General features: G+C 46.0%; 3 protein-coding genes across 3 annotated transcripts; 1 reads left to right on the forward strand and 2 right to left on the reverse strand.

Annotated features, from left to right (window-relative positions):
• Window positions 1-340: 340 nt before the first annotated feature.
• pjvk (pejvakin) lies at window positions 341-3,539 on the reverse strand. The gene is made up of 6 exons (XM_084004315.1): window positions 2,328-3,539; window positions 1,875-2,070; window positions 1,346-1,487; window positions 1,112-1,229; window positions 871-1,014; window positions 341-798 (listed from the first exon to the last, which is right to left on the reverse strand). Exons 1-6 carry the CDS (start codon window positions 2,536-2,538, stop codon window positions 497-499), a joined length of 1,113 nt encoding a protein of 370 aa, XP_083860441.1. The 5' UTR covers window positions 2,539-3,539; the 3' UTR covers window positions 341-496.
• A 380-nt stretch (window positions 3,540-3,919) lies between these two features.
• fam171b (family with sequence similarity 171 member B) lies at window positions 3,920-10,770 on the forward strand. Its single transcript, XM_084003855.1, is given in 9 exon segments — window positions 3,920-4,475; window positions 5,418-5,651; window positions 6,852-6,948; window positions 7,185-7,339; window positions 7,424-7,594; window positions 7,717-7,833; window positions 7,909-8,032; window positions 8,148-9,393; window positions 9,395-10,770. Coding segments are annotated over 9 exon segments (2,427 nt in total). The 5' UTR covers window positions 3,920-4,243; the 3' UTR covers window positions 9,446-10,770.
• Window positions 10,771-10,775: 5 nt separating this feature from the next.
• LOC311010030 (E3 ubiquitin-protein ligase Zswim2-like) lies at window positions 10,776-13,826 on the reverse strand (the record flags this gene model as incomplete). Its single annotated transcript, XM_084004512.1, has 5 exons — window positions 10,776-12,167; window positions 12,383-12,512; window positions 12,865-13,052; window positions 13,673-13,745; window positions 13,804-13,826. 5 exons carry the CDS (start codon window positions 13,824-13,826, stop codon window positions 12,087-12,089), a joined length of 495 nt encoding a protein of 164 aa, XP_083860638.1. The 3' UTR covers window positions 10,776-12,086.
• Window positions 13,827-14,189: the final 363 nt, after the last annotated feature.

Consider the following 14,189-nt stretch of genomic DNA (forward strand, 5'->3'; position numbering starts at 1 on the left):
AGAATATCAAACTAAATTCTTCATAATTAATCAAATATATACCTTAAAATGTTTGAAATTGATTTTGAAAATTGAAATCCCCTAGTCTTTCCTCACAAGTTCCCAGTAAAATGAATGAAAGTTGATATCAAAGTAATTAATTCTAATATACTGCACACACACACACACACACATTAGACATGGTGAAAGCAAAACACAATGCCCCAAAAATAAATGACACACTTGGAACAGAACAAAAGCAGGTCAATGCTGGACTTCACACGATCGCACCCATTCATTCTCACCAGATACCCCGCTGAATAATTTAGCATCTGGCAGCTACACACACCGCACATGTGTAGATCGGGGCCGGTGCCAAATGTGCTTCAAGTCTAGTCCGAGTCCAGCTTTCATGACTTTTATTTGAAAGATTACAAGAACAGACATATCAAAAGCAGCTTGGTAGACAGTTGCAGTTATTTTGCACCATCAGAAGATGAACAAAGTTCCTTTTTTTTCAGCGCAGCGTTTTGTGCCAGAGGTCGAAGCAGGGCACCACGTGCAGCCGGACGTATTTCTGGCCCCCAGTCGTGCATTCCAGACAGCCGTAAACAGTTTCCCGCTTCTGGTTGCCCATGCCACAGAGTGAGCAGGGCCCCTTGGGGATGTTATGCTTGAGGAGGTTGACCCGTGTGTGGGAGCTCTCTCTCAGGTAGGCGGTGGACACGTCCGTCATGCTGGCGGCCTTCTCGTAGTAGTCGGTAACCATGTCGTCCATGTATGTGTCGGAGTGGGTCAGCTCCTCGAATGTTTGGTTATCTACACAGCGGGTGGATAACGTGTGGTTAAAGTCATGGTGGTTTTATTCTTTAGTGGAGGTCATTACGCTACCTGCTCTGAAGGGGCTTCCATAGATGATCCCAGACAGGAACCGGCGCAGGCGACCCATGGAGAAGTGACCGATGAAGCCATCGAGCTGCTCCCGGATCTGCTCCCGCTCAAATCCCCCTTGAGACCCCGGGGCGACACAAATATCTGACACAGAGGAAGAAGACGTCAATTAAGTCTCATCCATCCTGTGTGTGTGTGTGTGTGTGTGTGTGTGTCCGGTTCGATGGCTCAGCCTTCCTACCAAGTCGCCCGTCCAGCCGAACAAACAGCTGGCAGACGCTGAAGGCGATGGTGGTGTGAGCCGGGATGACGATGGCCTTGTCTCGACCTTTGGGATTCCTGCCGTCGTCGATCTGAAACTGCAGCACAACAGAAAGTGGAGGGACACACCTGCTCGTCATGTCGGCCAGGTGAACTGCAACAAGTGGGCCCGTCAAGGAAGTTGCATTGAAGGGTGTGTGTTGTGTGTCGTTACCCTCATGGTGGTCCCTCTCATCCCGGCGTGGACGGTCAGAGAGCACTGGCGCGTGGTGCGGATGCTCTCCACGACCACGCAGAGCACGGTGCGCCCGCTGTCCTTGGACTGACGGACCAGGCAGTGATCCAGGTCCACTTTCCTGAAAGACCCAAACAGGACATTTAGGTTGTGTGTTCCTATTTTATGTCAAACCAGACTTCTTAATGTCCGGCATCGTCTTCCTGTATGTGTGTCAGTGTAGAATAACGTGATAACGTATTCATCCTTGGAGGGGAAACCCGTCTTCTCACATTCCCTCTGTCACAAGGAGGTCAAAGGTCAGGTATCATTTTAGCCTTTGTAAAAATCTAGATATCTAAAATTTCCATCTCTCCTTTCAAAAGAAGATGAATAATTAATGAAAAAGAAGAGAATTAAACTCAGTAATTAATAAAACATGACAAAGATGGCACTTCATCTAATCAGTCTTTAGTGATACTATGATGATGATGTTGCTATGACAACCAGGCAGCATGTTGTGCCTTACCTGGAATTGAGCTCTCGCAGCAAGGTGGGCACCTCCAGCTCGTGTTTGGTCACGATGCCGAAGGAGGCTTTGACGGCCACCGAGTCTGATCCGCTGATGTTGAAGCCCACATCGTTGACGAGGTGGTTTCCTAACCGGCCGTTGAGGGCGACGTCAGATTTGTCCTCATAGTTGAGGAGCTGGTATGAAGATACTCCTGTTTCAGAATAAGGAAGACAGTGTGATCAATATTGAAAGAGTTTCTTTTTTTATATATATATATATATATAAATATATATATATATATATATTTACATCCCACTCAAATTTAGGAGAGAAACGTGAGACTTTCTACTCCACTTGGCAGCTACGTTCCTTTAAGAATTAGTTGTGCAAAACATGACAAACTTATAAATATAAGGTACAATACAATGAAAGAAAAAGCACATGTAACTCGCTGTCTGACGGCTGTACCTGCTGTGATCTCTTTCTCCCCTACCAGGATGTCTTTCAGGGAGAAAGGAGTCGAGGCGTACTTGTTCTTCTTCCAGAAGTGCCTCTTCCTCTTCCTGGTCACCAGGCTGAGCGGCTGGTAGCGGTCGGCCTCGCTCAGGCTCGGGACGGGGATCAACCTCCCGGTGTCCCCGACCTGCTTCACAAAGTTCTTAGTGGCTGCTGCGAACATGTCGAGTGATGCATGAGGATCAAGGCAGGTAAAAAAGTAATGTCCTTCTCAGTCACACTGGGTCCATTTGCTCAGAGCTGCTCTCCTCAGCTGGTCTTTCAGACTGGTGACATGTTAAATAATGCAGGTATGTGTAAGGGAATATGAGATGCATGTTAACTTGATAGGTCACTGTAGGCCTGCAGCTTCCTGTCACATGACAATCGAAAAAAAAAAAAAAAATTTCTTTCCTGATGTTTCCTTACTCTGAGTTGGTTCAGCAACCTCTGCCTGTCTTCAGTCTCTGAGGAGGCGGAGCAGCTCCTGATGAGCCTCCTTGTGGTTCTCCTGCTCCTACAGCCTAAACCTTTTGTCACATTCTTTGTGGCATACTATAATATGACATGAAAAAATACAGGTCATGGTTAAAACTGGGCTCTATTATAAGTTTTTCTACATGTCCAGGTTAACTATTTCTTAAATATAGTTATTGAGATGCTACCAAAAGCAACCCCCCCCCCCCATCATATACAGAATTTTCAGAAGTTTATTTGGATCCCTTTTTTTTTTTAAATGTGTATAAAATTGAAATCTCTCAAATTGACAATTGAATAATAATAAAAAAGGTCCTAAATGAAAAATGGAGCATATTATTAAGTATTGAATGAGTACTAGACTCGCCAGCAGGGGGCAGAGCAGCAGGATGGGCTTGTCTGACAGTCTGAAGAAGCTCAGTCCAGGCTGCAGGACAGAAAACACTCTAGTGCATTCACAATGTAACGTCCAACGAGACCACAAGGTGGCAGCAAACAGCGCCTTTAAAATGACACGAGGCGAAGCCATTAACCCCATCACGTGCGTGTGCTCAGCAGGTGTGTTGTCTTCACGTGGGGTCAGCGTGAGATGGTACAAGGTCAACATCGATGACGTTTACAAGAGCGCGTGTTTACTCTGTGGTTTGACGTTAGATGTCAATCAACGTTAAAACGTCAGCTTTGAGGCGCGCACGTGGTCGAGTGGTTAGCCCACCCCGGTTCGAATCCCGGCCGGAAAATCTTTATAAAAAAACCCCCAGCTTTCATCCGGAATATATTTGCTTGATGGCACACCATTTAAGTGATGAATGAATCACTCTTATGTTCACATCGCTAAGTTCTCTCAGTCTTGTTATGTGACTTAAACGGTGGATTTTCACATTTAGTCAAAGCAGATTAAATTAAATTAAAAATAGGCAACCAGGGATCTCAGGTTACCGACAGAAGGCCAAGCAGATGTAAGATGTAATGACGTAAGAGCATCTCCCGTCTTACCAAAGATGCTCATGGCGGACAGACCTCTCACTGGCTTGTTTTCTCGGTCACCAAAGCCTCGGTCAAAGTATTGCTTCATTTGCTTCTAAATGTTGTATAAACACTGGGCAGCAGCACACCGTTAGGACTCGAAGCCTGGGCACATATGCACTAATGCACGTGTGTCCTGAACGGCGGTGGATGTGTGCTGTGTATTCTCCCACGCGTGACGCATCCTCTTCTCCTAGACGATCTTCGTCCACACACGCCCAGCCTCAGCACCAGCATCCTTTCTCCGCGGGGCTGTCCCCCTTCTGCCCGACGCTACGCGACGCCGTGAGAGGGATGCGGCCTTCGTGAGAAGAACACACCTCGCCTCGGAGCTGGTTCTTCTGCTCGCGGTTCGTTATGCCTTGGAGCCTGCTCCCCCTGTCGCCATGCCCGCCGCTGAACGCTCCCTGCTGCCGCTGCTCTTTGTGCCGCCGCTGCTTCTGATTTCGTGTCTGGATGGGGCGGTGAGAGCAGCGGAGGAGGGCGGCGGCGGCGGCGGCCTGCCCTCCTCCTCCTCCTCGCCCGGGGACAATGGCCTCATCGTCGGGCTCGGAGAGCCGCCAGCCACCGAGCCGAGCCCCCCGGGCCCCTTCCTCAGCCCCCCCGCTCCGACAGAAGGTAAACAACAACAACAAGGAGCTCTTCATCAGTCTGGCATTGTTAGGAGAAAATGGAAATGAGCTGCGACCGAGGAATCAGTGTGACTCATAACCGAAGCATGTCTCCATCCCCCAGTTTGTTTGTGTGAAACTGAAGAGCTGCTTTAATCCTTTGGTCATCACCTTCCTCTGATTAGTGTTCAGGAAATACACCTTACAAGTGGGGTTGCTGCGGATCTGCCTCCCGCAGGAAATAAGACTACAAATAGATTTTAAAATGTGCAAAAAAGCCACAGAATGCAACACTTTGAAGGCAAAATATAGTTGTAAAAATGAAGGACGCGTTTTGTACAGAAGCATTTATTGGGTTTTATCTTCAGTGAGATATGAAGCAATGTGTTCAATCAGTGCCCTTATTATATGTTGTTAAAGTGCTGTCTTCATTAACGGCATCCTAAATTACATACCATGTGTGATGCATGGGGGGGGGGGGGGGCTCTGTTTACAACTGGGCATGGATGGTGGGTTTACATCAAAATAAAAAAAAACACCAGTAAGCTGGAAGGCTGTCTGGGAACTCCAGCCGCCATGTTAGTCAGTCATAAACACATCCATCAACAACAGTTCTAAAGATGACAGTTCATCACCACACAAAGAAAACAACAACACCACCGTGATGGTGAGGAGGATGAATATCCACTATGAATGCTACTTTGTGTTGGAAAGGAAGAAACGCCTCACATGGGTTTGATGTATTTTTCATCCCCTGATTCAGCCTGCCTCATCACTTTTTCATGGGGAGAGAAAGGTTAGCGAGTGCTGCTGAGAGGAAGTCTGCATACAAATAGAACACATGCAGGGACACATGTACCACCACAAATCAATGCTTGGACTCCTTACTGCAGCTGCCATGCTGATAGGTAGCCTACCAAACTATTAATACAACACATTTCCTCCCCAGAGCCCCTGTTCGCCCTGAAGATCCTGGTGAGGGACCTGGTGACCCGCCAGGTGCTGCCGGGTGCTTCGGTGGACGTCTACGTAAACCACACTCTAAGGAGCTCTGCCCGGACAGGGGGGACGGGGGAGGTTCTGCTCTGGGTAGAGTACAGTCCAGGCCTCAGTCTGACTCTGCTGGGCCACATGGAGGGCTACGTCCCCAGTCCTCTGCCCTGGAGCACCACCAAGAGACCGAGTGAGTAACACAAAAACAACTCTTTAGTCCTTGGGCTCTCCAAGAAAGACTGACTGACATCGTCTCTTTATGTCCACACAGTCAAACTATACAGCAGTTTGTTGTCGCCTCTCTGACATAAAAGCACAGCCATAAAGTGCTGACATGCTGAACATCCCGACGAGCTGCAGGGTCCCAGCTGACCCTGACCTCCCCTCAAAGGGACGCAAGTAGAAGACGGTTATCCAAAACGGCTCCATCGGAGCAGAAAGAAAGGCAGTGCTTTGCTCACGCATGCACTATTTGAGCTATTCAAATATTATGATGTGGGAGTCGGTTAAAAGGTTGAAAACGCTACAGTGGAGGGAAACTCAAGCAGGCTTGTGCTTTCCCATCGGCTGTGCAGCCATCCTGAGCACGTTATTCACACAACTGCATTATTCATGCTCATTAAAGATTAATGAAGTGTCTGCCACAACACACAACTTGTCACTGAGTTTTGTTCACGACGAAGCAATTTATGTTCCCAGCGTACAGTCGAGTGTAACTGAACGCTGTCGTTTTATTGATTTTCTCTACAGCAGCATGTAGAGTCGAGGTGTCTGACTCGAGCGTGGGGGAAATATATCCCTGCCTCAGCAAGCTGTCTTTGTCCCGCACCCAATCAAATGCAGAGGGGGGTGGGGGAGCTCACGTTGGTGTAAAGAAGAAAGGAGGCCTGGGTCTTACTCTATTGTTTGTGTTCCTACCTCCTCGTACTGGCCTGTATCAGACAGGAAAGAAGCAGAGTGTAAAGCAAAGATGGAGCAGGTGTTAGGAGGGATATAATCCGACGGATGGTGAAAGAGGCGCCTCCCTTTTGTGCAGCTGAGCCAGACAACTGAACCCTAAGATGAGGATGGAGGTAATACTGCCACCTGCTGGTGGTATTACAGGTCTAAAAAACACAATAAATAGATTGTGTTGGGTCCAAATAACAAAAGGAGAATGACAGAAAAGCTTGTCTGGGAAGATTCTCATGCATTATATATTAAAAAACATACCATGGAAAGTCTATTAAGGTAATAAAATGTCATAAGAAGTCATGATGTGGTATTTCATAATATGATGTCATAGTAGTACGCCATGAAATATGTTGTTAAAAGTCAAAGTACAGCATGTTTGGACATTGATATGCTGGGAAAATGAAAAGGTATTTGTGTTTTGGTTGTGTTCCTGCAGTTTTCTCTGCTGTGACGTTGCTGATGCTGCCTCACAGTCAGGGGAACATCTGGCTGTATGAAGACTCGGTACTCATCACCGGGAAGTTACCAGGCAGGTTTACACAATTCACATCTCAGACAGCAAGTCAGCTGACGTTTCATTTGTAGAAAAACATAGTAAGCTGAATTTGACAACTTGTGTGGGTCGTGCCAGTTTTTGTCTTTGGAGCCTTGTTTCTAGGTCTCTTGTCTGTCTCATCAAAGCCCAATCATGTTACATTACACATTTAATCATACGGCATTACATGTCCAGATTTAATCTAATCATATGCCATCTTGTTTTTACAGACAGCTCATCCCAACCCAAGGTTAAGTTCCCCAAGAACCTCCTCACCATGTCCGATAAGAGCAACGTATCCTCGGTGACGGCGTACCTGACTGTACCACATCACCACCTAGCGAAAGACTGCTCCAACTGCACCCCCGGCATCATCAGCCAGAGATCATGTGAGCCTGAATTAAGGACTCTTAATGTTGAATTACCTTTTAAATGTGTGACACTGACTGGATTTCTCCTCGTCGTGTCTGCAGTGTTCAGAAGCATCGAGCTGAAGGCGGTGGCGGCCGTCAACGTGCTGCTGTACTCTGGTGGCGAGGAGCTCCAGGTTCGAGGACCCATTCAAGTCAGCCTTCCCCTGGGACACAGCACCCACCTCAGGGCTTCCGATACTGTGCCAGCCTGGGCCTTTAACCTCAAGACAGGTACAGTAGGAATACTACGACATGTCATATGTGCTCAACACAAGAAAGGCTAAATGCATCATTATAGAAGAATTTGTATGCCGACTTATTCACGGATGATCTGTAATGTACAATAACAACAGGAGCCTGGGAGAACCAGGGTCTGGGGATAGTGAAACGAGCTGGTGATGAGCTGGTTTGGACCTACACCGCTTCCCACCTGGGCTACTGGATCGCTGCCCCCCTTCCTTCATCCAACGGTACATAACTCATCCACTCAACTCATAACTCTTCATTTAAATGTTTGACAGAAATCAATAATTGTGACCATTTAGATTACCTGGGCCATGGAATCTCCATTGATTTCCTATCATACCACACGTACCTGTTGATGGGAATACTGGGAGCAACGCTGGCTGTGGTGATTGGGTTTCTCTCCCTGCTGCTGTGTCACTGCGGGTAAGAGAGCTGACTTCACCAAATGAATGCTACCAGTGCTTTTAACCACCGAGGCCGTATAACCCTATGAAACTGTAGTGGTCCATCCTGATAAAATGCTGTTTCTTCTATATAGGAGAAGTCCTTATCAAGAACCCAGGAGGAGGACAGCACGCTTTTCCAAACTCACAGTGGTGAAAAAAGACCAAACCACCTCCACCCACATGGAAGAGGGCTTGTTGTTCCGTTCTGGCGACAACAGTCTGGCTTCCTGCAGCGTCCAGTGTGAACCCTCGTCCACGCCGAGGCACAAAGCCAACTACAACATCTATGTGGAGGATCCAGGTGGTCGCACGGCAGCTCCTCTTTATGAGAACATTGCTTTGGAACTGATCAAAAGCTCCCAGCCGGCGTCTCACTACATCAACAGTGAAGAGGTGGCCCGGATTCGGGAGAAGTCAGAGCAGAACCGGGCCAACATGAACTCTGACAACTTCTTTCAAGATAAGATGGTTCATATTTACAACCAGCCAGTGGCTATCATTCAGGCGCCAGAGCTTTTCAGTGGCCAGGAGCTGTCAGGCTGTAAGGCTGCTACTTTCCCTCGCAATGGAGGCGAGTACGAGGCTCACTCCGAGCCTGCAAACAAAGACAGCTACACCCAGACACTCCCCAAAGCCCCTCACCACCACTCCCAAGGTGGGGGCAGCCCACAGCAGAACAGACAAGATGAGCCCCAGCCTCTTGAGACTCCTCCTCAGGGCCAAGGCCCCAACGCCGTGGTGTGGGGACGCTACAGCAACCTCCTGGAATCCTCCGTCTCCGTACCTGGGACTCTGAATGAGGCAGCTGGCATGCAGGGCTTCAGCAGTCGGCATGGTGTACCCAGCGAGCTGCAGGGGATTTCAGAGCGCACCTTGCTGGAGCTAACCCGGGGCAAGTCCCAGTCTAGGGCCTGGTTTGTCTCCTTAGACGGGAAGCCCGCTGCTACAGTTCGCCACTCCATTATTGAGCTCCAGAACCGCCACCGCCCGCCGAGCAGCAACGACACCAGCCTGGACTCGGGGGTGGACATGAACGAGCCCCAGCAGAACATCCGCGAGGCAGAGCGCGACAGGCGGTCGCTCAGGGCCTCTTCCCTGCCGTACCACAGCCGAGGGGGGCGTTATGGAGAAGAGCAGGACCTGAGCAGCAGTGAGAGTGGCACAACAGCCACCTGTACGCCAGAGGACCCTTCCCTGAGGAACATTTTGGACGGGAGCAGCGGGGCCATTCCCAACATTCCTGAAGAGCGTGACGGGATGGACACATCCAGCGCTCAGGAGGACAGCGAGTCCAGAGGGACGCCGCCTCCACGGCGCCTGAGGAAGGTGCGGGAGAAGGGGAAGACGGAAAAAAGGAGTGCCAAGCATGTTCGTGAGGGGAGACATCTGACCAAGCGAAGCTAAAGCATGGAGACAAGCATTTTTCATCAGCGCTTAATTTAAACGTCCCATTATACATTTAACCCACATTGAGCTCATCACTTGGCGTCATCAGTGCCGAGTCATCCAAATTGTTTTTTGCCCGCTTGTGCTCGCGTAGGCAATGTTGTTGTTGAGTTATGTGATTGTACAACTTTGCCAAAGACTGCATACGCCAGCTCAAGACAAGAAGGCAGCATCTACGTCCCGTTGAAGCACATAGCTGCTGTTAGATGAGTTTGTGCATCACGTTCTCTCCTGAATCTGAAGATCACCAGCAAGATTCTTCACAGCAAACTGTCCGTGAGAACACCACATCCCAGGACCCCCACTACTGGCATTATAGAGGGTGCCTTCCTACTGCCTGTAATCAGTACAGATGATCACATAAGGCACAGTATTTGTCTACATTTAATAAAACCTGGTGAGTTTGCAGGATGGACACAGATACAGGTCTATGTGTAGTGCACTTATCCTCACCATAAATGCCTGCTGTAAATTTAAGAAGCTTTCCCGGTTGCAGTGCTGATATTTATTTATTTTTTATCATTCTTCCTCATTTTATTTAAAAAGAGTTATGCTATCATTGGAATCAGCTCATGACTCATGGCATTATATTAGATCTGTTGACGACTGATGTGATCATCAACTTTCCACCAGAGAATCCTGGAGTAAAACCCTGATGTACATTTTAAAGCTAAGCTGCCAGTTTGAAGTTATCACACCCGATATCCAAGGTTTTAAGCCTACGATGGTTTTAGAATGCATGAAGATGAATGTTTCATTGCGTGTATGAAAGTATTTTACTGTCGAGCTGACTTTTCATCACCGTAGATGTGTTTATTTCATTGTCTCGTCTTGGAAGGAGACTCAAGTGTTGCCAACTGTAACTACTGTAAGGAACTATGACAACAACAACACCCCAGGACTACTTCATTATGATGATCTCGGAGCTCCGTAGAGGCTGATTGGTTGGACAGATGCTGGGAAAATATTTAGTTTGAGTTGAGGAGGCCAAAACCTTCAGTCCACCACATCTGCATTATAATTATTATTTTCATTTTAAAATAACATGCAGAATTATCCCTTGTAATTATATAACATAACATCTTAATACTTTGACAACAACAACACATTTACTTCCCGATCCTTTTGTGTTTGACAAACGTGACCAAAGAAAAAAAAAGGTGGTTTTTAATTGATCTATCGATTGAAACTTTGAAAGTTTGTACAGACTCTCACTGACTGATGGATTCAGCTTCCCTCAGGATGAATTGTTTTTGGCGAGCCCTACTTTTCATCACTGGTTTTACTTTGGGTTTAACGCGTTTTCAGTAATTAAATCTGTCCTCTACTAATTGACATGGCAGCTTTTGTCTCAAGTCAAATAAAGCACACTACACTTTAATATGTGGCCGTTTGTTACAGTGGCACACAGCGTTCCCAGACACCCGCTACATTTGGAGAGTGTAAATACTACATCACTGAAGACTGACATCATTGGCCATCCATGATCAAGTTTGGCCAAACGTTCACCGTAAATAGCATAAAGTGGTTTTACTAGCAATATACACCATAAAGGAAAAAGTGAATAGAACTTTGCAGCTATGTTTTAGTCATATTTAGTCTTCCATCATCCTGTAAAATGTTTCCCTGATGAGTTCACTTTGTATGTATAAGGCTTGATTCTGTAGCAACATCCATGTGTTCTCTTGTATATAGAACAGCAACATTTCATGTACTATGTGGCTGTGTTTAACTTCTTTTGTGCTGTTATTTTTCATCTCAAAGCAAACCAGTCCAGTGAATGGTCCAAGTTTTTTAAGGTTAGCCTAAAGCCTTTTAACAGGGAGTGGACAAGAAGCCTGAGCTTTGTGATTTGTCATTTTACATGCAACAAGTCGAGCACTTAATCATTGAGTATGCTTTCAAATGAAATACTTTCTCCAGCTTGAACAACACGGCATACCCAGCTTCCACAGCAACATGAGTCGTTTTGTGAACACTTTGTGCTGATCATTCTTGAAAAGAAAACCCACTGCCACGCCTGTTTGAAATAGATCTCGCTGAATGTACTCGTATTGATTTTAATGTGTTCTATAGTGTGCTCCTCTTGTGTCTGGCCATTCAAATCCATGGGCTTCTGTTTCTTCCAAACGGGCACCTCTTGTGTTTACCTCTGTAATGATGGTAGTGTTATTAGTCTTACCTTTTTGTGCACTCAGTTAATAAACTTACTTGATACCAAGTGTTGTTCAGAAGCTTTCGTCACTCTTTGTCAAACTGTACATATTTTATAAAACACATTTTAGTAAATGACGTGCACACGAGTCAGATTTACAGATTAAAATAAGAGCTCTGTTTGTCCCAGACTCTGTAGCTGTGAAGCCCAGAAACCTGTCACTTGTTAACCTTTGGAGGGTGTTTAAAGACACAGAAGAGTCTGTTAATACCTTTTAATGAAGAGAACCATGCAAGGAAGTGACTTCCGTGTTCCTGTCCAGCAGGGCCACTCCTGAAACAATCCTTGTAGTTATTTCTAGTCGTCTGGCACAATCACTGGACAGGTAGGTAGTTAAACTTAGGGGTCTTTCTTTCCCTGGTTCTCCAAGTCAAGGGTTATAAATGATATATCCATCCAAGGGGCAGGAGTTTGACCTCCGCAGGATCCCATCCACACAGTGGGCGTGGAACTAAATTGTGTGAACATTTGAGAGAGGAGAGGAAGGGACTTGTTATTTTTGCATTACATTTGTACTTTTTATTTTTTATTTAATGATTATGGTGTACTAAATCACAATCTGTAACAATGTGATCAACAGCAATTTTAGCTCACAATGATGTGATTTTCAATATTTTCTATGATACTGACATTAAGATAATGTGAGCAAATGGTGAAAAGCTTTACCTCGTGACGGCAGGGTAGAGTTCGGACGCGTCGTCGCGGGCTAAAATCTAGCAGACAGATCCGACACTGCTGGCCCACATCCAAGAGCCGAGACCCCAAAATGATGAAGATATGATCGCCACAACCGAACCTGGCAAAGGCAAGAACGTCACATGACAGCGTGTAAATCTGTCTGCACAACGCTGAAAATAACACTTTTCCACATCATCTCTGTGTGTTTGAATGAAATGTCCTCTTCTCTTGATATCAGGAGAGTTGAGCCTAATTTTACAACATCCGAAAATCTGTGCTGGTGGTTTCCGCTGAACATTCTGTATGTCAGCAGCTGGATGTGCATCTGTATTGGGACTGGTAATGCTTTATGGGTTCATGTTCTGGCCAGCAGTGCAACAAAAGTTGGCGAGAACATCTTACATCATCCTGCAACATGACTTTACTGAAACAATAATAGCATAACCGCGACACCAGGCCACCCTGAACACCTGCAGGAGGACACAGGCTGCTTTTTCTCCAGCAGCTCTTCTTGACAGATGGGACACACATCCTGGGCTTGGATGGCTTTCCGGCAGACACTTCCAGCCTCCTGGCCAGTGACATTCTCCGTCCGGCGGTCTTTGGTTTGGTGTAAACCATTGAGCACCTCCAAGATCGGCCTCTCCACAAGTCCATGCTGGAATTAATCCAGAGTAGAGGTATTATTAAGTTCTTGGACATCCTGCCACTGCACAATAAAGATATCCATCAATCATACTGTATTGATCCATACATTAATAGCTGATAAACCAAAGCAAACCAGAACTACAGAAAGATGTCACTATGAAGGACTTGTGCTCTTATTGTTTCATGAATCTGCGTCTCTTTATCTTCACCCTCCCTTTCGGTGATGACGTAACGCGATGACAGGAAATAACACCGAGTAACGATCATGTTTAACGATAAGTTAACGTTAGCTAACTAGCTAAGTTCGTCACGCACGGTTTGACTAATTTATCTGAGTGTTATTTACTGTAACTTACCCGGAAGTAGCTCTGAACTCCTCCAGGAGTGTATTATTCACATATCCACACGGTGTCGCGCTAGCTAACTTCGTGTACCTGCTTGCTAGCTCACCGTTAATCAACCACACACATTTCCGCTACTTCCGGTTACAGCGAGGAAACAAACTTTTTCACTTTAACTAACAAACTCAGGAGGTGTTTAAATAATATATAATATTAATATATAATATTAATATTACACATAATAAATAGCTTTCTTTCCATACTTTCTTAAAGACCTGAAGCAACTTACTGCACTGTGGTAAATGTTGCAGAGCAAGGCACCATGAACGCCGTGACCATGGCAACCTGATGCGCGTTTTGACCTGCAGAGGGCGCCGTTGCTAAGCGATAGAAACGATTTCTCTGATTGGTCAGTTTTACAATTCCAGAGTCACAGCAGTCATGTCGTGGAAATGTATGTTTCTAACACATGCATCAGCAAGGCAGTCATATTTTGCATTTGGGACTCCTTCTGGAAACTCATATTATTAAATGTCTCTGCCATAGAAATCCATTTCTTTCTTTGGTATAATATTAATGATCATAACATGGATACAAATAAATAATCACAACAAGAGAACAAGCAGGACATATGCAGAAGTGACAGGTTGCATAAAAGTAAATTCATAAAGACTAACAAACTAAAGATCAACAGCGGGGAATTTGACTTTACATCAAATGTTATGTATCATGCATGATATAAATGATGCAATGTAAAGGTCCTACCATGCATCGATGCTTTGTAATGCCCATTACACTGTGGGGAT

The sequence above is a fragment of the Eutrigla gurnardus genome, assembly GCF_963514095.1.
Source record: "Eutrigla gurnardus genome assembly, chromosome: 24".
Lineage (NCBI taxonomy): Eukaryota > Metazoa > Chordata > Actinopteri > Perciformes > Triglidae > Eutrigla > Eutrigla gurnardus.